The sequence below is a fragment of the Gallinula chloropus genome (genome assembly GCF_964237585.1).
Source record: "Gallinula chloropus genome assembly, chromosome: 16".
NCBI classification, from domain to species: domain Eukaryota; kingdom Metazoa; phylum Chordata; class Aves; order Gruiformes; family Rallidae; genus Gallinula; species Gallinula chloropus.
The window spans coordinates 675,782-697,997 of record NC_140101.1 but is presented as its reverse complement, the minus strand read 5'-3'; the positions used below and the strand labels follow the sequence as shown (position 1 = coordinate 697,997).

Genomic DNA, 22,216 nt, shown 5'->3' with positions numbered 1-22,216 from the left:
GCGTGAGAGGGAGGCAAAGGATATGATTGAACAAGAAAAACTTGCACAGCAAGAAGAAATATCTACAGCAGGGCATAAAATGCTCTGCTTCCTTTACAGCCTCTGCTCGCTGCTGCGGGTACAAGATGTGTGTGTCAGGTGGGAACGGGCTGCCTGCCTCTCGCCTGCCTCTCGCCATTTAGCCCGGAGATGATCTGATTTGTGCTGCATATGCAGCAGCTCGGGTGTTTATTGCACACAGAGTGGTGTGTCTGAAGCCATTTGGAGATCCACCTCTGTGCAGGCTCCGTAGCTGACTTCTGCTGGCAGCTTCACTGTGCATGTTTGGGGTGACCTCTCGGTCTTGTGCCTGTGGATGATGCTCTTAGAAAGGAGCAAAAAAGGGACAGGCAGTAAGGGCACATCAGGGCGAGCAGCAGAGTCAGCCTGTAAACACGTAAGTGTGAAGCCCCATGAGACACCTGTGGGGAAATGGGACAAGCAGGACTGGAGCCGGGGGCTGGACAGGGCACCGTGATGCGCTGGGGAGGGACAGGCTGAGTGGGTGTCGGGCAGGAAGGACCATGCTGGTGCAGCTCCACACTCTGCACTCACAGAGGGCTTCTGGGAGAGGCTGGCAGTGGCCTTGTGGTGTCATTCCATGTCGTTTCCTCACTGACCAAGCACTGCAGTCACTATCTCAGCGGGTGCCTGGGCTGTGTGTCCAGCTGGGATGACTTCTGACTTGACTCTGCCGCTCCAGCCTTCTTGGAGAGGTTAACTTCACTCCCTGGTTTTGGGACTAAACTCTCACCAAACACCGTGTGCAGCCCAGGGTGAGTGTGCATTATATGAAAGAAGAGTTCACATGGAGTTTTAGTGATGCTCTGTTGAGTCTGAGCCCTTGGAAGTACGTGCTGAAGGACCTCCTGCTCAGTGAGGGCACCTTGCTGTTGTGAGGAAACACCTCATGTGGTATTAAAGAGCATCCCAAGACTATTTTTGCTGTACTCCCATGGCAAAGCTAGCCCCAAACTTGCCATGATGGCAACAGCTTTCTCCTAACTTCAAAAGGAACGTATCAGCTCTGTTTATTCCTGTGCCCACGTTGCCCCTGTGACAGAGCAGCTCTCCTCTCCTTCCCCTGTATTTACCTCTCCTGTGTATGTGGAGATTGATCATATCTCTGCTTGTCTTTGTTCCTCCAGGCTGAGCGCACCGGACCCTCCCAGTCATCCCAGCAGCCCTTTGCTGCCTGTTTTCCATCCCAGTTCATCCCCGTTGAACATGGGTGACCCAACCTGAACAAAGTCCCCAGATAAGATCTTCCTGGGGCTCTGCACAATGGAAACTCCCGTGAAGCCTGGCCAAGGTGTCTGCTGGGGGATGAGATTGTTCCTTTGACACACACCTTTCTGCTGCCCTCAGCTCGCTCAGCTCACGTAAGATATTGCTTATTCGAAAGGATATTTAGTGTTGGCTTTATACATTTCATTACTCCTTCGTTTTTTACAGTCAATTCATGATGCTCTTTACAGATACAACTGAAATCAATTTGCAGCTTGGTCTTAAACCCAACATTTATCAGGCTTCTGCAACCACTCCACGCTGGGTTTTTTTTCAAGAAGATATTTTTCTGGTGTTGCATTTGAAACAGGAATGACTGTCACACGTCCCACAGCTCGGGAACTGGGAGAAAGTAGATTGTTCCCTGATGCAACCCTCCCTGAACCTGTGCCCATGTGCTTGGGGTGCTGCCTTCCCTGTGCAGGCAGCCCTGTCAGTCTGATTGAGATGCTTCAGTAATTCCCATGATTTCCTAAAAAGTTGGTTTCCTCAAAGCTTGGGGATCCCCATGGGGCCACCACCACAGAGCATCCTTTATAAGACCAATTAGGGGGGAGGAGGGGAAGCGGCGTTTGAGTGATCCAGGCCTCAAAGGGAAACGGCAACCAGTCAAGTCAGCGGTGACGTTACCTCCTATAAATCAAGAGAGGTGGCAGCTGGGTGTTGCTTGCAAGGAGCAGGAGCACAGAAGGATGCCTGCTCAGGGGACGTGGAGGTTGTGAGGAGAAGGTGTGTCTGGTCGGCTGCAGTTTTTATATAAGGGCAACTTCTTCCATCTCCCTGCAGGACAAAAGGACGGACGGACGACGCGGAGTCCTGACTGCTCCCAGAAGAGCCCGAGTGCACCCCAGAGCCCTTCCCAGCTGGCTGCAGCTGATGCAGGTAATAACATCCTCTGTGCATCAAAGCCTGGGCTGGTGAAGGCAGGAGCCGTGCGTGGTGGTCGTGCCATCCCCTTACAGCTCCGGGAGGATGCACATAATGTGTCTGTTGCTTGGCTGCTGTAGTCTGAGATCTTGCTCTGCACCAAGCTCCTAATCACCTGCCTATGTCATTTCCTAATTACATTTATGTTAATAATAATTATTATTATTTATAACTTTAGGGTTATCTTATTTTTATCATTTGAGTGTTAGTTTGTAGCTTTTGAAAGTTCAAAGGAACAAGAACAACCCTTGGCAAAGACCCTCACCAAAGCATGTGAAGGGTACAGAGGTAATGACCACTTAGACACGGCTCCAGCTTGGCTTTCCTTTGGGTGAACACACAGAGTGGTTGGACAAGTCACAAAAGACAAGGATTGTGGCTTTTATTGACCCACACTTGAAGCCTGTCCACATGTGTGGATGTGAATGATGTTCTGATGCCCCACGCTCGAGCAGAGTTTAACTTGAGCTCGATGAAGAGTAGAGGGGGGATTCCTTGCTCAACCTCTTTCCCCATTAAGACACCGGGATCTCTCCTTAGAGACTTCTCCCATGCTTTTCACCCTTGCTAGCAGGGGAGTCTTCTGGACATGATGATGCTGAAGACTTTTGGAATCATCCTCTTCTGTGGCCTCCTCTCGCCCTCAGAAGAAGTCTTGTCTGGCCTGTCCTGTGCTGTCAGCCCAGAGGCAATGCAGAACGGTAACTAGGAGCTATGTTTATTTGGAAAGTGATGTGGGGCTGTGACAAGGAATAAAAGCCTCTGGAGTGAGTTATCTTTGTTTTATAGTTCTTCAGGGCAGCAGACTTTGCTTAGAGCTTCTGACAGCCATTGCCGTGTTCACGGGTCAGGGAGATGCCTCAGCTCCAGAACCAGGACTCCTTTCAGCACTGAACAGCCACAGAGAATTTCAGGGCTGGATGGGGATTATTTCCTCTTTTTGTCTCAGTGCCCCATTCCCATACTGGAGCAGCTGATATCTGGCAAACTGCTGTGAAGTTTAGTGGCTGTGTTAATACTTGCAATGCTCCAGCATAAAAAGAGGCCTGTTTCAAGTTGCTTCTGTTTAAAAAACACCAAGCAAATCCCTTTACAGATGGGAATCAAGTTGTGGGTGCAAGTGCAGCCCCCACAGAGGGGTTGCTCTTACTTCTGGTAGTGCACAACTGCACTGTAATCTTTAAGTGGGAGGTTTGGGATGCTCTCCACTGCTGTTCCTCCTGCTTAATTCACTAGGGGCAGTTATGGTTTGGTGCATGTTGTAAAACATTATTGCCCATGTGATGTGACTGCACTGAGACAGCCAGTCACTTCATATGTGGTTTTAGGGAGCGGGGTGGCTTTGCTGTGTGACTCCTTTGCCAGGGCAGAGCTGACTGAGAGGAGAGAGATGCCAGTCCTCATGCAGAGATGTTTTCCAGTTCTCTCAGGTGCCATACTTCAGAACGGGCTTCTCCAGCAGCACCTGCAGGGCCTTGTGCTCCCAAACATCATGGGTGAAGGGGGTCTGCTGAACTCTCCCACCAGCATCACCGGGTAAGTGGAGAGTGAGGCTGTGAGAGTGAAACCTTCACCAGCAATTCTGGAACCACAAAAGCTGAGCTGCAGTTGTCTTGATTGGCCCAAGTAGTTGTCCTTGTCTTATTTTCATAGAAACATAGAATTGTAGAATGTCCTGAGTTGGAAGGGACCCAAAAGGACCATCGAGTCCAGACCCTGGCTCCACACAGGGCCAGCCAAGCCAGAGCATGGGACTGAGGGCATTGTCAAGATACTTCTTGAACTCAGCCCAGCTGAGTGACCCCTTCCCTGGGGAGCCTGTTCCAGTGCCTGACCACGCTCTCATTTGGATGCTGAAAGTCTGGCCTGACAAAGGTTGTGTGTGTGGTAGCAAGGAGGATGGGGAAGAGCACTGCAGGTTATGGATGCAGATGCAGACTGATGGCTCTGGTGCTGCTGTTGATAATCTGAGATGCTTTACAGCACTGAGAGAGGAAGATGCCACAGAGAGAAAAGATGGGCTGATCTATAAAGTTGGCTTTCACCCCGATTTGTTTCAAGGTTGCCTTGTTTTGGTTTTCTGCTTTAGACTCCATCTCTCATCCTGGAGCTGGTGGTATCTCTTGCTTATCATACTCGTGCCTCCAGCTGGAGGTGGCTGTGGTGATGTGAGCGGTGCCGGGTGCTCGGTGCCTGCAGCTGCTGGGCTGTTAGAAGATGCTTTTTAATTTGTGCCAGCTTGTGCTCTTGTTTGCAGGCTGCACCTTGTCAAGGTTCATCTCCCCGGGCTGACAGTGGCGCTGCTGCCAGGAGTCGGGGTGCAGCTGACCATCGCTGCAAAGCTGGAGCTCAGGGGCAACTGGTGAGTGTGACAGTTTGTGGTTGCTGATAAGGGAAAACCCACCCATGGGCTTCCTATGGTGTGGTTTGTTGCATCTTTCAGGAATTCCTAGGTGTTTCTTACCGATAATAAAGGTGCAGAACAGGGGCCAGAAGATGCCTTGTGGCGTTTGTAATGAATTGCAGGGGATGGAGGTGCAGTTTGCTGTTTCTGAGGTTGCTGAGTCTCTCTGGTTAGAGGATGACAGATGAAATCCGTTCAACCTGTTTACTTTTTCCAGCTTGCTTGGCCTTCTTTCAGAACTGATCAGTATCCTCCTGGATGTGAACATCACCGCAACCGTTAAATGCACGAATTTTGACTCGGGCACGGTGCACGTTGTCACTGAGGACTGCCTCTGCATTTTTGGTGCCATAAAGATCAAGCTCCTTTCTGGGTAAGTGCCTGTGGATTCCCCTTTTCCATTGCCTGCAATCCTCTTTATCTGCAGATCTGGACAGGCTGGCAGGACACAGACGGTGCTGAGCTGATCCAGGGCCAGGCCTCAGGGAAGTCATTTCTTTCCCATTGCCAAAGCCAGTTGTTTCAGTGGAACTGGCGAAAACCCCTTGCTTGTTGGGAGCTGAGGGGTAATTTGCTCTGTTTGCCTGTGGGAATCTTAAGATCTGAAGTATGAGGTTTGGTGCCTCCTCTAGTGCACTTCCTTTGGACTTAGCTAGTGAACTGATATCCAGAGGATAGAAGTAGTAGGGCAGGGAGTGTTCTAGGAAAGCAGCAGCATTTCCTGTCCTGGTTTTACACTCTGAATTCGGCTGCTGGCACAGAAAGATGCTTTTGGTCTGACTGCTGTGTGGGGTGTGGGGTAATTCCCTGCAAACGTCCCATCTCTTGCTCAGTCTTATCAAATAGATTCTTGGCAGAAAGAATTTGCTGTGTTCATCTATTGATGAATGTGACAGCAGATTGAAATATTTTCTTTCATTGCTTTTGAATTACATTTCAGGTGCATTGAATTTCTCCTAATTAATTTTTGCATTATGCATCGTGTGTCAATCAGCACAGCAGCTGGTTTGAAAGGGGCAGTGTCAGGGAACAGAGGAGCAACACTCACCCACTCTGGGTGTCGTGTTTTAAGTTTCAGCAGGTTTAAAGAGGTGGTGTGCAGGAAGGGAGCTCCCTCTGGGGTAAGGAGGAGCATGGATGTATGTGATTGCCTTCATGGCAGCTCCCCAGATGTGTCTGTAGGCAGAACTTGGGCATAAATAACAACGTGCGTTATGAATTCCTGCTGTCTGGGGCTTGCTGAGTGTGCTGCTGCACGTTCTAACTCAACAGTCCAGAAATATATTGATTATCCAAAGTAAATGGCTCTGTACTGCCTGAGGGCATCGTGCATCCCACAGTGATGTATTTAGCAGCGCTGCTGAAATGTTACACGCCAGCGTTCTCCTCTTGTTATTCCACATGTAAATTGTTTGTTTCCCATAACTAACATGGAGATATTTCATAACAACTCCACGTTCCCTTAACTACAGCACTGATGTAAATACCAGAGGGTGACAGCCCAATTCAGGCTCCTTTCGCAGTGATGTCTGCACACCCCGAGTGCTGAAGCCCTCACCTCTCAGAAATAAGCCCACTTCTCCCCGTGGTGAGGCGAGCAGCATCTTGCCCTCCCTGCCTTCTGCAGAGCCCTTGCTCTTGCCAGTATTAGCTGCAGAAGTGGCCCTGAAGGGCTGACTAAGGACGTAGCAGTGTGTAAAATGAGAGCTGGGGATCCTCTGGTCTCCTGTCCTGTGGCTGTGCTTGCAGTGGCTGGGAATTCTTCTCTTTGCAGCTTGCTGTCCCTGTCCATAAACGAGATCGTGCTCAACAAGCTGACAGCGACTCTGCCTGGCTTGGTAAGCCCGAAGGTTGCCCTGTCTTCTGAGCTGAGGCGCAGGGATAGGGGGAACACCCTGACACAGCACCCAGCAGGATGCGCCGCTTCCTGCGTCGCCTCCCCACGTCGCTGGCGTGTGCTGCTGGGCAGAGATGCCTGTGGCCAGCCTGGCAGCTGCTGGTGTGCTTCTGCCCACGGAGCAGTGCCTGAAGTATTCCCCAGGCCCAAGCAGTGCCCGTTGGTGGGACACCACAGCTCCGGGGTGCTCCGCTGCCCCCGAGTCCTTCACCCCATCCTTCGCCTGATGCCACACCAGGCTTCTTTCCCTGGGAGTGCAGATGGAAAGCAGGGAGTGCGATCAGCCCGGAGGGCTGTGGCTCCTTGCAGAGGGGTGCTGAGGGGCATCGAGGGTCACATTTCTGCTTCGTGTTGCAGCTGTGTCCCGTGGTCGATATCGTTGTCAACCTCGTGAGCATCCAGGTCCTGGGAACTCTCAACTGTACGTTTCTTGTGGAGGATGAGGTGCTGCTTCCCCACGTTCCCTGCAGTCCCGTGGTGGGACATGCCCTCTCCTATGTCGAGTCACAGAGTGCATCAGGGAGGAGCTGTGCTTCTGCACGGCTGTTCTTGAACGTTGAATTCACACCCGGTGCCCTTCCTCAGGCCATTTTCATACCCATCCCAGCACTGAGGTTCTTTGTTCTAAATGCAGAATCCGCAAAGCTGAGCCTGAGGGTGTGTTGGCAGTTTGGGGCAGCAATGAGCCACCCCCAGAAGTGCCTGCTTGGGGTGTGTTTGTGGGGGTGAGGTCAGGGGAGGAGTTTGTGTTCCTGCTTGTTTCCTGATGTTCTAACCACGTTTTCTCCTCGGTGTAGCGGTGATCCCAGTCGGGGAAGCAGGAACGATTCACTACCAGCTGGCCAGCCTCCCCTTTACCTCTGGCTTGTACCTTGGGTTGGATTTAGATGTAAGTCAACGTGGGGTGACAGGACCTGTGGGCCTGACTGCAGTGTGGCGGTTGTCATCTTCCAGTCCAAGCCTGTGGAGCTGCTGGGCTAATGACTTGTTCTGCAGATGCTAGCCAAATATTTAGATCCTTCTTCAAATCACTGCTAAGTGACTGTGGGGGCTTTTCTTCAAGCCCTCTTTTGCTCCATTTGCAAACTTCCCCTGAGGCTGCCTGGGACGGCGTGTCTGCTGTTCCTGAGTGTTGGGACAAGCAGCTTTCATCCTCGCCTTGACTGCAGACTAGGGGTTACTGCTTTGTGCCTTTGCTGTGCAGACTCCTTAGACAGTTTATTGTGGAATCTGAGGATGCCTCATGCCTGGGTGGCTGCTGGAGAGGGGGAGGGCAGAGCAGGGTCTGCTGGGCTGGCGGCATCTTCACCCCCTGTTTGCTCTCCGAGTGAAATCAGAAGGGGGAAATGAAGCAGTGAGTTGTCATTTGGACAAAGTGTGTTGTTAGGAAGGCTGCAGTTACACACTCAGACCTTTACCATCAGCTCCTGTTAAACAGAGAGGGGATTGCTCCGAGTGTGATGCTTTCCTGCAGCTGCTGGTGAGAGGGGCTGTCTGGGCTGGCACAGACCCCACTCTCTCTGTCTCTAGAATCTGGGCTTGTCTCGTGGCTGCCAAGGACCAGTTCCACACCTGTGTGGCCTGTCTTTGCAGGGCGCCGTGAAGCAGGTGGGAGGCAGCATCATCCCCCATGACTCGTCCTCCTCTGCTTTGCCCCTGCTGCTGGACAAGCTTCTGGTCATGGGCCTGCGCCAGAGCTTTCTCAACGCTGCGCTGCTCCTCCTGATCCAGATACCACCACAGACCTTCTCCTGCACGCCTGGAGCCGTGAGTGTAGCAGCACCTGTGTTTCATGCCAGGGGGAGGTGGCAAGGGGCCTGTGCCAGCCTGGCCTCAGCTCAGGGAGCAGGCTGCACCCCATTCACAGCGTGCAGCCCCTGTGGGACCTGTGTGTGCCCCTGTGCAGGTGCTCGAGCCTCCTTACAGCTCTTTGCAGAAAGCTTTGGTACCACGTGCAGTATCTGTATGGGCACCCCCAGGGATAGCTGTTGGAACCAGTTGTGTGCTGGTCATGCCAGGGACTCCCAGAGTCCTGCAATCTTTTTTCAGGGAGTCTTTAAAATGGCCCTGAGAAAAGCAGCTCAGTGTGTGCAGTGCAGTTCCCCAGGCGTGTACATTTTGTGTGCCTCTGACCTGCACTTCCAATGGGAAATAATAATGGTCCACGTGCTGCAGGGTGGGTGATGCTGAAACTGGCTGGAGAGCTCACTGGGCTGCTTGTGCTTTTGTCCCAACAGTTCTCCAGTGCCAGCTTTCTGCAAGAAGCCATCATGAACATGGCTCCTGCTGGGGTGAGTGGCTTTTGCTGGCACAAGGGTTTCTCTAAACCTTGCCCGGCCCCAGGCCATTCAAGTGCACCTGGACATGCTGGCATGCTGCTGCCAAAGGTCTCTGGTCTTTTTCTCCCCTCCCTTTGGCCATGTGGAGTGTGCACCATGGCCGAGCTGTGCCAGCAGAGCTCAGGGCTGCCCTGCTGCCTGACTGGCTGATGGGAGTGGGTGAAGGGACTGGAGGTTTGTGCCCAGCCCTCTGCATCCTCTGCCTGTGCCTGCTGTCATGTGTTCCATCGGCTGCAGCCAACTTTCTCCCACTCCCTAAGCAGTGGGGCTTTGTCTTCCCTCACTACCATTGACAGAACAAGCTGATAAAACCTGGCATCTCCCTTTTCCTGGGCACCATGGGCATCCTCTTGCAGCCACAGCCCCCTCCATGCCCAATTTTGCTTCCCCAGCCCCTTAGTGCCCGCAGCGAGCAGTGCCAGCCCTTGCTGCCAGACTTATTTGCTTTGTAAATTTGGCTTGTCCAAGGTCTGTGTGACCTTGGGGAAGGCCCTACAGATTTATGGGACTGTGAGAGTCCACCAGAGGACTGCTGGTCCCCTGCCTGGCCAGTGTGTGGGGATGTGTTCCTGATTCCCACAGTGCTCCACCTGCCGTGGGACCAGTCCTCTGAGCATCAGCCTCACGTTGTCTGGGAACCCACTCATCATTTTGGAAGAGAACAAAGCCACCCTTGAGCTGTCGGTCATGATTCAGGTGTCTGTTGTGCCTTTAGATGGACCCATCCTCAACCTCCTGCTGCTGAAGGCCGTAAGTGGGGATGTAAAGACCTCAAACTGGTGCTGTGTGGGGCCAGCCAAGTGACTGGCAGCTGGGATGGGGCCGTCTCCGCGGGCTGATCCCCTCTGTCTGCTTGCAGGACCTCGGTCTCAATGTCCAGGTGTCGATTGCTGGAGGCAGACTGGTGCTGGGCTTGTCCCTGGGCAGGTAGGCTGTCCCACTGCTCCCAGCAAAGCCTCCTGCACCCCCCAGCCTGCTCACTGCCCTGAGACAGCCCCAGCTCTCCAGCTGTGCTGGGAAACTCCAGAGCTCAACGTGCAGGGTCTGTTTTCTGGGAAGCAGTGGCCAGAAGAGAGCAGGACAACAGGGATGTGAGTCATCAGGGATGCTCTGAGTGCTGTAATGATGTATCCCTCCCTCTGTGTCACAGCACTGCTGGAGCTGCAGGACCTGTGGCAGAAGGGACAGGAGTGTGGCACAAACGTGCCTGTGACGAAGCCAGGCAGTGCAGCCCTCTTACAGGCTGGTGACTGTCTCTGCCTCCAGCCTTAGCTCTGGGGCTGCTCACTTGAGATGCTTTTCAGTGTCTGTAAAACAGACATTTCTCTCCCCAAATCTGAGAATCTCAAACCTGGCTGATGGCAGGAGGTGGATGGGTATGGCTGATGGCACGAGGTGGATGGGTATTGCTGATGCTCAGGAAACATTACAGCACTGGGAAGGTTTTAGGAGAGTGAAGGAAAAGTCTGTGCCAGGTTTATAACGAGGAGAAACGAGGTAACCTGAATAATGGTGAGACACTCAGCTTGGCTTTGATCCTGGGCTGTAGTTGGGAATGTCTGATATTGAACATGAGTGATAAAGGAATAAAGGAAAGTCCTGTCATTAATGCCAGTCAAGGTATGATTAAAGATGGGAAAGCATTTCTTACAGGGTGAGGTTTGAGGGTTTCAAGCCGTTCAGCTTGTCAAAGAGTTAGATTTAGAAGCAATATTGGCATAGCTTGTGTGGAGCAATACAGAGAACAGAAATGCATCAAAAGGCTTTTAATTCAATAGACAAAAGCTGTAACAAAACTCACTGGAAGTAGAGAAGAGAAATTTAAGGTTGAAATAAAGCACATGTTTTAGCTGTGGAGATTGCTCGATCGCTATGACAGATTAGGAGCTGTGGCATATTCTCCAGAGCTCTTTAAATCCAGACTGGAGGCTTTTTCTAGAAGCTCTGCTCTCAGCTGAAGGGACCTGACTCCTCTCCTAAGGGGAACAATGTCCTGGGCACAAGAAAGGGAAGGGGAAGCCAGGAGCTGCTCTGCTGGAGTGCTGTTTCTCTTACAAGACAATAAACATTAGGTTGAGCTTTTATTTCCCTATTTTCTTTTCTCTCTCAGAAGTGTGGCAGTGCTTTTGTGTTCCAAACCAGTGATCCCTTCAGGGTGCCCTGATGATGCCTCATGGGAGCCCCTTGCCCATGGGCTGAGCAGCAGGAGGTGGCTGGGGTCTCGCTGGGGATCGGTGAGCTCTGGCCGGTGCTTTGGCATCTGACCTGCTGTTTCCTTTCCTTTCCCTGCAGCACTTCCCTCTCCTTGGAGTCTTCTGACGTTGGCATCAGTAACGTGAGTCTCTGGTACCAGTCTGGGCTTTGCTGGGTGTGTGGAGCTGTGTCCTGTGGCTCTGGGGAGGGAGGGAGACGCGCGGCTGCTGTGGGCTGCTGGAACGTGTCCTGGCTGTGATGGATGGTGTGTGCTGATGGTCCTGGTTGTTGGCTGCTCTGCTTTGTAGGTTGTAGCAATTCTTCTTTTGCCCTTTTCTTTTTCCCTTCTGCCTCTTCTAATACCACCAAGGTGAAGCCTGAAGCCTGTTGTTCACCTGCTGGGGCAAGGCTCACACAGAGCTCCAGCAGGAGATTTACCCTCTAGAAGGTTTTCCAAAGGAAGCTGCAAATACAAACAGGAGGAAAAGTAGATTTGTTTTAAAGGACAGAGGGGCTACTTGTTCTTTTCCTGTGTCAGTGGGAAGTGATTTCCTGTCCTGAGGACCAGCTGCCTTCCAGGCAGGATGCTGGGCTGTGGTTGCTGCTGTCATGTACCTGACAGCGCTGCTCACGTGCTTGTTCCTCCTCTGGTCCAGATCTCCATCTTGAAGCCCCCCTGCAGCATCCTGCTGGCAGAAAAGCTCGTGCCTCTGATCAACGGTAAGGTGACCAGGGCAGAGGTGACACTGGGAGTGCTCTGCCTGAGGAGGGGAGAGGGATATGGGGGTGTGACTGAAAGCTGTAGCAGGAGAGCTGGAGCGATTGCAGGTCTGCAGTCCCTGTTTTGAGGCTGTGGTTAAAAGTTCCCAACCATGTTCTGACACCATCCACCCCAGCTCCACTCCTAAGGCCCCTGGCAAGAGTTAGAGGCAGAGGGTGTATGGGAAGCCAAAATCCATGGTGCACGGTGGGGCTGCAGCCTGTGCCTCTGGAGCAGCCCTGCTGCCTTCATCCGCCCCAGGAGCAGCTTTGTGGTGGGTGGGAGCTGGGCTCACCCCTCTGATGATGCATAAGGACCTGTCTGTTCCCTGCAGCCGCTCTGGGCATCGGGATCCCTCTGCCAAACGTGCTGGGCATTGTCTTAGCAAAGGCAGAAGTTCAGATACTGGGGGTAAGTGTTTGGAAAGGCTGTTTCCTCCTGCGAGGCCCCGGTGTGGGTCCCTGGGGCTGCACCTAGCAGCTGGGTTCAGTGTGCAAGAGCCATAGGTTTTAAGCCTTAACAGGCCAGAAGAGGTTGCTCTGTCTGACCTCCTTCAGGGCAGACAGGTCACAGCGAGCATTGCCCAGCCCTTCTGGGGCAGAGCCTGGTGCCCCTGGCCAGGCTGCCTCTCCTTTCTGGATTCCTCAGTGATGTGGGGCCAGGAGGGCTGGCAAACCCTTTCTAGTCTCTCCTTCCAAAGTGTCTTGAATTGCACCACACTCCAGCCCTGTGCATCCTGGAGGTGCCTCAGGGAGCTGGGATGTTCCCCAGCACTTCCCAACGGGCGCTGTGCCCTCGTGAGGGTTTTTGCAAGAGGGGTTCTTGTGTTGCCCACAAGCTCTTGTGAAGCAGCATCCCTGGGAGTCAGAAGGTGATGTGGATGTGTCGCTCCTTGTGCTTCCCCAGGGCCTGCTGGTGATCGTTGTGTGAGCTGGGGAGCACGAGGCACGGTGGGGTCTTTCTGGGCAGAGAAGGGGGAGCAAAGACCAGCGAGGATGCGGCGTGGAGAGCAGCACTACCTACTTTTCTAACCCTAATTGAAGAATCTTGGGAACATTTAAGACACTTTGAAGTTAATTGGCTTGTGTGAGTACTGAGCCAGTTGTGTAAGCCAAAACCCAGCAGGCAGCTCTGTGTACAAATATTTATTTAGAGGAATGGGTGTGGGTTTTGGGTCACAGTTACAGCCCCTGCACGTGACCCCACGGTGGGATTGATGACTAAGGGAAAATTGGTCTTGATGTAATGGAAAAGTGAATCTGTGGCACGTGGCTTCCCAAGTAAATGTCATCATCCACGTTGGGCAGGGTGTGCAGTGCTGAGCAGGAGCTCAGAAGATGTTTGTCATATAAATATTAATAAATGTCCCTACTTTTTCTAGTGCTTGGAATGAGGTTCTGGTTTCTGGTGCTTCTCAGGGACAGTGTGTGTCCTGTCTCCTGCTGGTTCCTTTGTCACAACTGACAGTTTGCTTTTCAGTTTGAAAACTTTTTCCACTTCTTGAGGAAAAACAAAACAACAATGAAACACTTGGCTTTTCAGTGGCTCCCCCTGGCCAGGTAACCCACTGACCAAACACTAACCCACCAGCACAAATCAGAAGGAAGAAAAATTTCCAAAAGCCAAGAAGCATTTCAGAATACAATCTGGGGGGAAAACTTCATTACCAGGTAATTAGAAGTACGATAACACTGGGGCACACACACCTGCAATAGCCCACCTCAGCTTGGACTGATGGAACAGTCAGTTGGTCTCTTCACATCACAGAGGGAAGTATCTGGGCGCTTTTGGTTTCAGAAAAAGAACTGATTCTGGTTAAAAAATACATCTTGGGTCTTAAATGACCTCTCAGACACCTGTTTTTCCCAGCACTAGATGTTATGTTCCCAGCACTAGTGTGTTGTTTATTACTGGTGTCCCCAGAGCTGGTGGTGGTGTGTCACTGTTAAAGCACAGAAGCCTGGGACAGGGCAGCATCCTGCTCTGCATCTCTGCCTGCAGGTAAGAACAGTTCAATATCAGCCTGGCCAGGCCCTTGGCTGCTGCATTGATTTGCATCAGTGCAGTGGGATGGGGCAGAGGAGTCACTGAGCAGAGCAGGGGACGTGCTGGAACCGCTGCCAGTCCCAGTTCACTCAAACTGCCCAGAGCTCTCCCTGCTGTGCCACATGGCAAGCCTGGTGTCCCTCACTGTCATCGCGTGGGCTGGCACGTCCCGTGTCCCAGCAGAAGGTTTGGGTGGGTGGAAGTACCCAGCAATGCCCAAGACCAGTGTTTTGGTGGGGGTAAATGGGCTGCTTTGGATCCCAGCTGGTGCAGGCTGCTGGTGCTGGTGGAGCTGTGCTCTCCAAAGGCTGTTCAGACCTTGCCCTGTGCACAGGCAGGGAGGTGATGGGACTCCCTGCTCAAGCAGTGTGCTGCGGGCAGCCCCCAAACCAGCTGCACCACGGGGATGAGGAGTTTGTGCAGAGTGTGGTGGGAACAAGGGGACACAACAGGGACCCTCGGGTTGTGTTCATGAGCCAGGAGCTTCAGCTGCTCATGCCTCTGATGCTGCCATGCCCATGGTGCTGGCAGAGCGGGGTCTTGGGGGTCTGTGTGACCCCCTTGCCCTCTGGGCAGGATGAGCAGCCCTGCTGGAGCTGCACAGCCGGAGCACTGGCAGCAGCTTTGTGCCACCTTGGGGGTACTGCACAGCTCAGGCAGGGTGAAGCCTGTGAGCTTGACTCCCCATCCTTTTTGCCCAGGGGTTGGCATTAACAATCTGTGTTTGTACAAGGGATTGCTCTGGCAAACACCTTCTGTATAATAAGTAAAGTTTAGCACCTTTTTACAAGCCCTTTTGGCTGGCATCTCTGTGTGTTCTGGTTTGCTGGAGGGGATTAATTTTGCTGGCATGCTGGAGTGATCTGTCACTGTCCTGGGGGGCTGTTTGACTTGGGAAAGAAAAGGCAGGGGGAAGTGTGTAATTGGAGAGCTGGCTGTCTTGCAGAGCCAGGGCAGGGGCTGTGTGAGCTGGGGATTGCAGAGAAGTGGAAAAATCTGCTGCTGCACCTGGGAATGGCTTTTTCTCCTGGAGCCTGGCCCCTGTGGTGCCATTTATCGACTGGGGATGAGCAGGAAGGAGAAGGGGAACCTTTTCAAAAGGAAAGGGCAGCATCTTCTCAGTCTACCTTGTTAATTCTGCAAATCAGAGTTTATCAGAATTGAGATAATCCCATCCACAGTGGAAAAGCCACTAAACAGTCGTTTTCCAGTGTGTGGGCACCCTGACACCGCAGAGTCTTTCTATGGCTGAGCAGCAGGAGCAGGGTGGGCTGGCTGGCTGGCTGCTCTGCCTGGCTGTGTGCAGGACTGTGGGCTCTCCAGCCCTTGCTCCAGGAATGTCCCCAATTCACCCCTCTGCTGCTCCAGGGGGGCTGGTGAAGGGGCTCAGCTCTCCTTCTCCAGCCTTTGAATAATCCAGCTGCCATGTCCTGACCTGTGTGCCTCTGGCACGAGAAGCTGTGTGTCACCAGGCAGCTCTTCCTGTGGGCCCTGGGCTGCTGCCCAGGGAAATGATGGATTTGCTGCATGCTGAAGAAGCTAAAACACTCATTTCAGCATTTCTTTTTCCAGGTGAACCCTAAGGGACTGCTGGGGACAACACTGGCCATCTCCTGGTGATGCAGCTGTGCTGGAGAAGCTCAGGAAATGGGGGACAGGAGCAGAGGACCCCAGTTCTCCAGCATAACCCAGCTCTGTCCCGAGCCTGTGGCTCGTCTCAGGTAGGACATGTGGGGCTGGGAGCCGGGGTGTGCAGCTCCTGTGACCCCAGCCCTACGCTGGAGACACAGAGCCATGCACTGGAGCTTAAAGCCAGACTATCCACTGGCAAATAAATAAGTCTCTTTACTACTGTAGCTTATTCCTGTTGGGAAGCTGGTTTGAGATGTTTTAGTCAAAGAATAATGGTTGTAGCTCTACCAGAAAACTTTTATTAGGAGCAGTTCCCACTATTGCCAACTTTGGGCATTAAAATCATTAGTCAGGTCCCCAAGCTGGATATATAAACCTGCAGGGGTTTTTACTCCTCATAATAAATCAGCCTGGCTTGTTTTGTTTGCTTTCCTGTTTCCCAGTCTCTAAAAAGAGGAGGGTTTGAAGTGCTTTTCAGCAGCCCCAGAGGCTACAAACGGTGTGTATGGCTGGTGCAGGTGAAAGCAGATGTATACATAGTTAAGACTGTTTCATGGCTGGGGTGTTGTGTGAAGCATCACCAGCTGAGCTTAGGTGAGGGCTGTGCTGTAGCACTAAGGGTGCTCCTCCTGGGCACCAGCACAGCGATGCACCCCCCTGCCTGGGGGCAGCTGCCAGCAGCACCCAGTGATGGAGCAGCTGGGGTGTCTCTGGGAGCTCCATTGCCAGCTCACCCCTCTGTTCTGCACACTCAAGTCTGTTGTGGTCTCCATCCCCCCTCCCCATTATGTTCCTGAACAGCCTCTTGAGTGCAGGGGTGCGTTTGGTCATAGGAAAGAGCATTCCAATAGACAATGCAGCTGCTGGGGACCCTGGGTGGGCACATGCTGAGCCAGTGCACAGCATCACCAGTGCACAACATCACCAGTGCACAGCATCATCAGTGCACAGCACCATCAGTGCACAGCACCATCAGTGCACAGCACCAGTGCACAGCACCAGCTCTGTGTGTGCAGTCACGTTTTATTCAGCGTTTTCTCTGTGATGAGCTTTGTCAGAAGTGTAGTTTTGAAAATACATCTGCCTTCAAGTCTAAAATTAGAAACCATTGTGCAGGCTGATTTCTTTTTTCTTTTTTTTTTTTTTTCCTTTTTCCTTCTTTCTGACCCAGGGAAACCACCAGCCATAATGTTCCCATAGTAACACGGGAAACGGAGGAAAAGCAGATGCAAAGTCTCTTGTTGGTAGGGGCCATGTCGTTCTGCAGCTGAGAGGCACAGGGCTGCTTTGAAACCTTGCAAGTTAGTGGAATTTTCATGCTCCCTTAATGAAATATAAAGTCTGGACATCTGTACTGGTACCAGTTCTTAGCAAGGCAAAATTAGTCTGTCTTTAGGTACAGATCATTGAGGGGGAAAAGAGTCAATAGTCATAGCAGAAAATACAGTATTAAAGAGCAACGTTTAATGAACGTGTGGAACAGGGTTACAGTCCATCCTCTGTGCAACAAAACCACCAAGGGCAGGGCCAGAAGAGAGAGCTGCTAGTGCAGTGCTGCTGTTATCCCAAAGCTGAGAAACTGTTGTCTTAGTAAGGCAAGAAAGAAGAGTTTCAGCATTTCAAGCGGTGGCAAAACACAAATCCTGATTTCAGAGTCAGCAGAAGGGTTTATCCAGGGTGTTACACCAGGCTCCAGTCCATGGCAGTCTACTCGCCAGCCTTTGCCTGTAGCTTGAGGTTGCAGGGGACCAGGACGTAGTCCTAAGCAAGGGGAGGCAGGAGGGCTGAGCAAGGTGCTCACATCAGCCTGCACGAGCTCTCTGCAGGCCAATGGCCCCTCCAGCACAGCTGCTGCTCGTGCCAGTGGGCGAGAGAGGAACGATGCTGATTTGGTTCTGCAGGCTGGCAGGGCTAGAGGAGCAGGCTCTGATTTATTTGGGAACCAAGAGGTCAGCATCACTCCCAGGTTCCCTTGAGATCAAACGTATCAAGGAGCCCTTTAAATGTCTGATTTCTTACCTTGTGAATCAGGACGCTGGTGTCAGTGTAGGTGAAGCTGTGCATGTGGGGCAGGAACACCCCTTCGCTCAGGGCCGCTGGGAAACAAAACAGAGGGAACATTGCCAGCTCAGTGCTGCCTTCGTCCTCACCATGGATCCTGTGAGGCGGCTCCGCTGCAAAACTCACCGTTCATCTGAGCCAGAACCTGCTCACGGACGGTGGGCAAGAACAGCTCCTCCAGCAAGGCAGCCTGCCAAAGGGAGAGCTGCAGTCAGCCCACTCAGTGCGGCTCTGAAGCAGGAGAGGGGCAGGGACCAGCAGGAGAGGGGTCCTGATGCTCATTGCACCTCTGCTAATCCTGCTGGGACCTGCCTCTCACTTCTGCAGGGTGTAGTGAGCACCCGAAGTATTTCCCTGTTGATAACCACTGCTGGGATGGTTTAGGGAAGTCTGAGCTGGCTGGTGCAGCTGAGGGTGACCAGGCTGCTAGAGGATGGTGCACAGACTGCTGCGTTCAGCAAGTCACAGCAGCGTGCTGTAAGGAGGGGACAGGCTGTGCTCCTCTCTTGGGAGGTCAGCTGGAGGCACCTACCGGCACAGGGCCCACGTCGGAGGCAGCGAGGCTCAGCTCGATGTCCCTGCAACACAGAGAGCAGCACAGGAGCTGCTTGTAGCAAGAGGCAACGAGCAGTGACTTTTGTGTTCTCCCCAACATCACAGGTGAGCCCAGGGCCAAGCCAGCCCTGAACCTGGCACCTGGGCTCATCTGAGCTGGTGGCTGGAACCTTAGTTCCACCACCCCCCATGCACAGGAGCCAGGGCTGGAAGGTGTTTCAGCCCCCAGGACTCAGGCTGAGCAGCTTTCTTGGGGCCCTATGAAGTGGGCAGGCTGGGCTGGCATGTGTTGGGGTGAACTGGCTGGGGTGTGGGATGCTGCAGGGCTGGGTCTGGAGTGATGGGCAGCTGCTGGAGCTGTGTGGCTGGGGGCACTGGAGCCCCCCAAGCCGCAGGCTGTGTTTGCAGCTGGGTCAGTCCTGCTCTCCCCAGCAGTGGTGCTGGCAGGGTGCAATGCCCACTTTCTCCCTAAACATGTTGCTGGAGTCTCAGGGTTGAGCCACATCTGCAACGGCCAGACCCTAACAGCTAAGAAACCTGGACCTGTCAGCCTCTGCTGCCCCTGCTCCACTGGGTCAGAGCCCGCGGAGGCCTGGGAGCATAGCTGGGCTCCTTACTCGATTGTCGCTGCAGAGATCATCATCCTCGTGTCGGTGACGCTCAGGAGGATTCCTGCAGACATATCCTGCAGAGAGAAAGGGGCAGGATCAGAGCGAGCCCAGGGCCCCACTTCAGCTTTGCAGAGTGGGATGTGCTGGGCACATCTGTGTGCTGCTCTGAACCATGAGCTGGGTGACAGGTTAACCAGCCCCTGCAGTGGCTTCGATCCAGCTGAGTCTCAGCATCTCCTGTCTGCAGCTTGGGCACCATGTGCAGGGCACACTCACCACGTTCACACTCAGAAAGCTCTGGAAAGATGGTGAGTCTGCCCCGATGTGGACGGTGAGGAAGAGCTTCAGGGCTGCCTTGCCTTCTTCCAGCACCACCCGAGATGAGCTCCTGAACACAGCCTGCAGCACCACCGGTAGGTCTTCCTGGAAGAGGGACCCCATCTGCACAGGGGGGTGTGTGTTATTTCTGGGCACAGCAGCTGCCCCTGTGTGCCCCTGAGGTGGTGGGAGGGGGGCCATGGGGCTGCCTGAGCTGGGGCCAAGGCAACAAACCTGGGTGATCTTCTGTGCCATGGTGGCAGTGGTCAGCTGGCTCTGAAAGAAAAGGCATAGCTTGTGAGCTGCCTGCCCTGGGGCTGCTGCCCTGGGGCTCCTCTCCAGCACAGCCACGTGCACCCCGGGGTGACTGCTGTGCCACCTGAGGATGTGTGCAGGAGCCTCTCTGCACTCCAGCACGTGCCAGGAGCAGCGTTCTGGTTACTCCTCATGACAAACTTTCCAGGACTCATTAGACCAACAATATTTCTGGGAGCCAGGGGCTGGGCTGTGGCTCCTGTGGACACTGTGGGACATTCTCTCACCTTCCTGTGGGGAGCAGGGCACCTTCAATCGAGCCTTTTATCAGGCAGGGCTGTTCCTTCACAAGCATGTTTTCTACTCCTTCCTTGCTCGCTTGCTCTACTCACCGGGACGGTCATGTTGAAAGCTCCAGCCATCTCCAGGGCAAAGAAGAGGCTGGTGTAGAAGTGCTCAGAGAAAGCCAGGGTGAGGTGGGAAGAGCTGGAGCTCGCTGGCTCAGGCATGCTGAATGGCATGGGGCTGACTGGCAGGGGGATTGCCATCCCTGCCACCTGGAAAGTCGTCTGCAGGGACACAGGCAAGGTGAAGAGAAGTTTGAGGTGTCTCAGGGCACGTTGCACTGGGAGGAAGCAGCTCTCCCCAGGCCTGGAGCTGGGCTGTGAGTGGTGGGAAGTGAGGACTTACTTGCAAGGATATGATGATTCCCTGCTCAGAGAACATGGGTGCAGCCAGGGGCAGGTACTGGGCCTGGCAGCTCGGCGTGATGGGGAACTGAGCTGCAAGTGGAGCAAAGGGATGCTCGGCAAGAGAGGCAGGTTGGGGCGGGGAAACATCTGGGTCTCCCGAGTAAAGAGACAGGGAAAGAGAGCTGGGCAGAGGGAGAGGGTCCCTGGGGAGGTGATGGCAGCAGAGCTGCTGCCGTTGACTTTCTGTGGCAGGGTGTGAGTCCATCTCATCCTGTGACCTGCTCCAAAATGAGCCCCAAATCCCTAGGGAAGCTGGAAGCCAAGGGCTCACCTGTCAGAGACACCAGCTGCTCACTTGGGAAAAGCAGCAGTTTGGAGACTTCCAGGCAAATCTATGGAACAACGATCAAAAAGAGAAGTGGCAGATGAGTGTGAGGGGCTGCTGGCATCAGGTGACCCCCAAACGCCACTGATGTGGGTGTCCCCATCATCTGGCTGATGGCAGCCGGGAGAGGGAGCACAGCAGCTTTCGGTGACCCTGGGGCTGCTGCTCCTTGTGCCCTTGTGTGGGGCTGCGGGAGAGACCTGGCAGAGCACCAGGTTGTCTTAGAGTGCTCCAGTTCTCACAGAACCGCACAACTTTGTCCTCTGCTGTCTCACACCTTTAGGAACTTTATCTTACCTTATCGGTGTTAATCTCCTTGCCCATCTCTGAACTAGAGGACTCACTGGATGGAAACAGAAGATGTTGGGTAAGAACCAGCTCAGCCAAGGGTACGTGAATGCCTTTCATCTGACCCAGGAGGCACCCAGAGACAGTATTGCCATTATTCTCTGTTACCTATTAAGCCTGATTACAATTCAGAATCCTACAACACTGAAGAGCTGCTGTTGGACTTACATAAAGTTCCTGCTGCACTGCTTAAAAAGATCCCCTCTCTTACCAGAGAATGGAGCTCTTAAAGCAGCAGTGAGCAGATCTTAGTCATCCCACCTTCCTGCCTGGAAACATCTATGGCTCAGGTTCTTCTTTCCCCCATTACCCAGATCCCATATCAGGGGAAACCCTGGGGTCGACCTTTCCATCTCCTCGGTGCTCTGCATCTCCTCCGCAGTGGCTTTGCAGGCAGATGTCACCAGCTCCAGGTTCCCTTCGGGGTTCATTTCCACGTGCAGGTCGGTCATGATGGACAGTCTCATCACCTTGGTGGTTGAACTGTGCCAGGGGAGGAGAGGTGTGGGCTGGAGCGTGGGGACCTCTCCCGGTCCTGCTCGCCCCGGCCCCCCGCTGCTCGCCCGGGGAGATGGGAAGTGCTGGATGCAGCCCCATCGCTCCCTCTGGCTGCTTCCAGCCTGGCACCGCCGGCACTCACGGGGCAGGGGTGACACCGAGGTCCACGTCGATGCTCAGCCGCAGCCCGGCGTGGGGGACGAGTGACAGGGACAGCTCGGCCACTGAGACAGAGTGAATTTGGGTCCTGCTGGAGCAGAAGTGAGGGTGTCAGGGGGTCAGCACAGGCTGGTGAGCAGCCCCTGGCTGCTTCTGGTGAACCCCAGAAGTCTGAGAGACCCGCACAGGTAAATCAGTGCCCTGAGGGTGGCACTGGGGCCGCTGCCCTCAGACCCCAGAGGAGTCAGGGGCCCGATTCTGAACCATTCTGACAAACAGGTAACACTGGTGTGAACGGGGGGTGGGGTGGGGTGGTAGCAAAGCCTGGGCAAGGCAGAGCCCTGGACTCACCTGCTGGGCTTCGCAGAGCTGAGAAACAGGTCTGGGACTGTCGGGGCCATCAGGTCCTGCCTCAGCACTGCCTCTGCATGTGGCTTTGAAACTTCAGCAACTGTGGAACAGGGCAGATGTTTTATGAGACCCTCTGGAGCTTCTGGTCTGGCGCACAGAGGGACAGCCTGAAATCCATCCAGGTGACACACTTCCCCCCTTACTAAACCCGCCAGCTATAGAAAGGGGATGATGATAGTGAACTGATTAATGGTGTAAGTTCCTGGTGACAGTGTTTGGTGTTTCATCCCTGAACGATGCTGCTGCCTCCCCTCCCTGCTGCGGTGCCGGAGCGAAGGGGACGGACTTACGGTAGCTCAGTCCCGAGGAGGTGAGGATGCCCCCGCAGTCGGGTGACCTGGTGGTGTGAGTGGGGACCAGAAGGCTCAGGAGGATGCCCAGGGTGCAGAGCTTTGCCAT

At 53.7% G+C, this 22,216-nt stretch overlaps 2 protein-coding genes across 2 annotated transcripts; one reads left to right on the top strand and one right to left on the bottom strand.

Annotated features, from left to right (window-relative positions):
- Positions 1 to 2,830: 2,830 nt before the first annotated feature.
- LOC311197683 (BPI fold-containing family B member 4-like) lies at positions 2,831 to 12,776 on the top strand (the record flags this gene model as incomplete). The annotated part of the gene is made up of 15 exons (XM_084271471.1): positions 2,831 to 2,954; positions 3,675 to 3,789; positions 4,511 to 4,615; positions 4,875 to 5,030; positions 6,432 to 6,495; positions 6,912 to 6,975; positions 7,352 to 7,443; positions 8,148 to 8,321; positions 8,792 to 8,845; positions 9,476 to 9,643; positions 9,753 to 9,820; positions 11,186 to 11,228; positions 11,743 to 11,806; positions 12,181 to 12,257; positions 12,753 to 12,776. The coding sequence occupies exons 1-15, from the start codon at positions 2,843 to 2,845 to the stop codon at positions 12,774 to 12,776; spliced, it is 1,380 nt and encodes a 459-aa protein (XP_084127597.1). The 5' UTR covers positions 2,831 to 2,842.
- A 4,455-nt stretch (positions 12,777 to 17,231) lies between these two features.
- On the bottom strand, positions 17,232 to 22,216 carry LOC311197682 (protein TENP-like; the record flags this gene model as incomplete). The annotated part of the gene is made up of 15 exons (XM_084271470.1): positions 17,232 to 17,285; positions 17,544 to 17,620; positions 17,712 to 17,775; positions 18,118 to 18,163; positions 18,758 to 18,825; positions 19,028 to 19,192; positions 19,304 to 19,345; positions 19,717 to 19,893; positions 20,015 to 20,106; positions 20,348 to 20,408; positions 20,699 to 20,744; positions 21,095 to 21,232; positions 21,390 to 21,494; positions 21,758 to 21,857; positions 22,108 to 22,216. The coding sequence occupies 15 exons, from the start codon at positions 22,214 to 22,216 to the stop codon at positions 17,232 to 17,234; spliced, it is 1,344 nt and encodes a 447-aa protein (XP_084127596.1).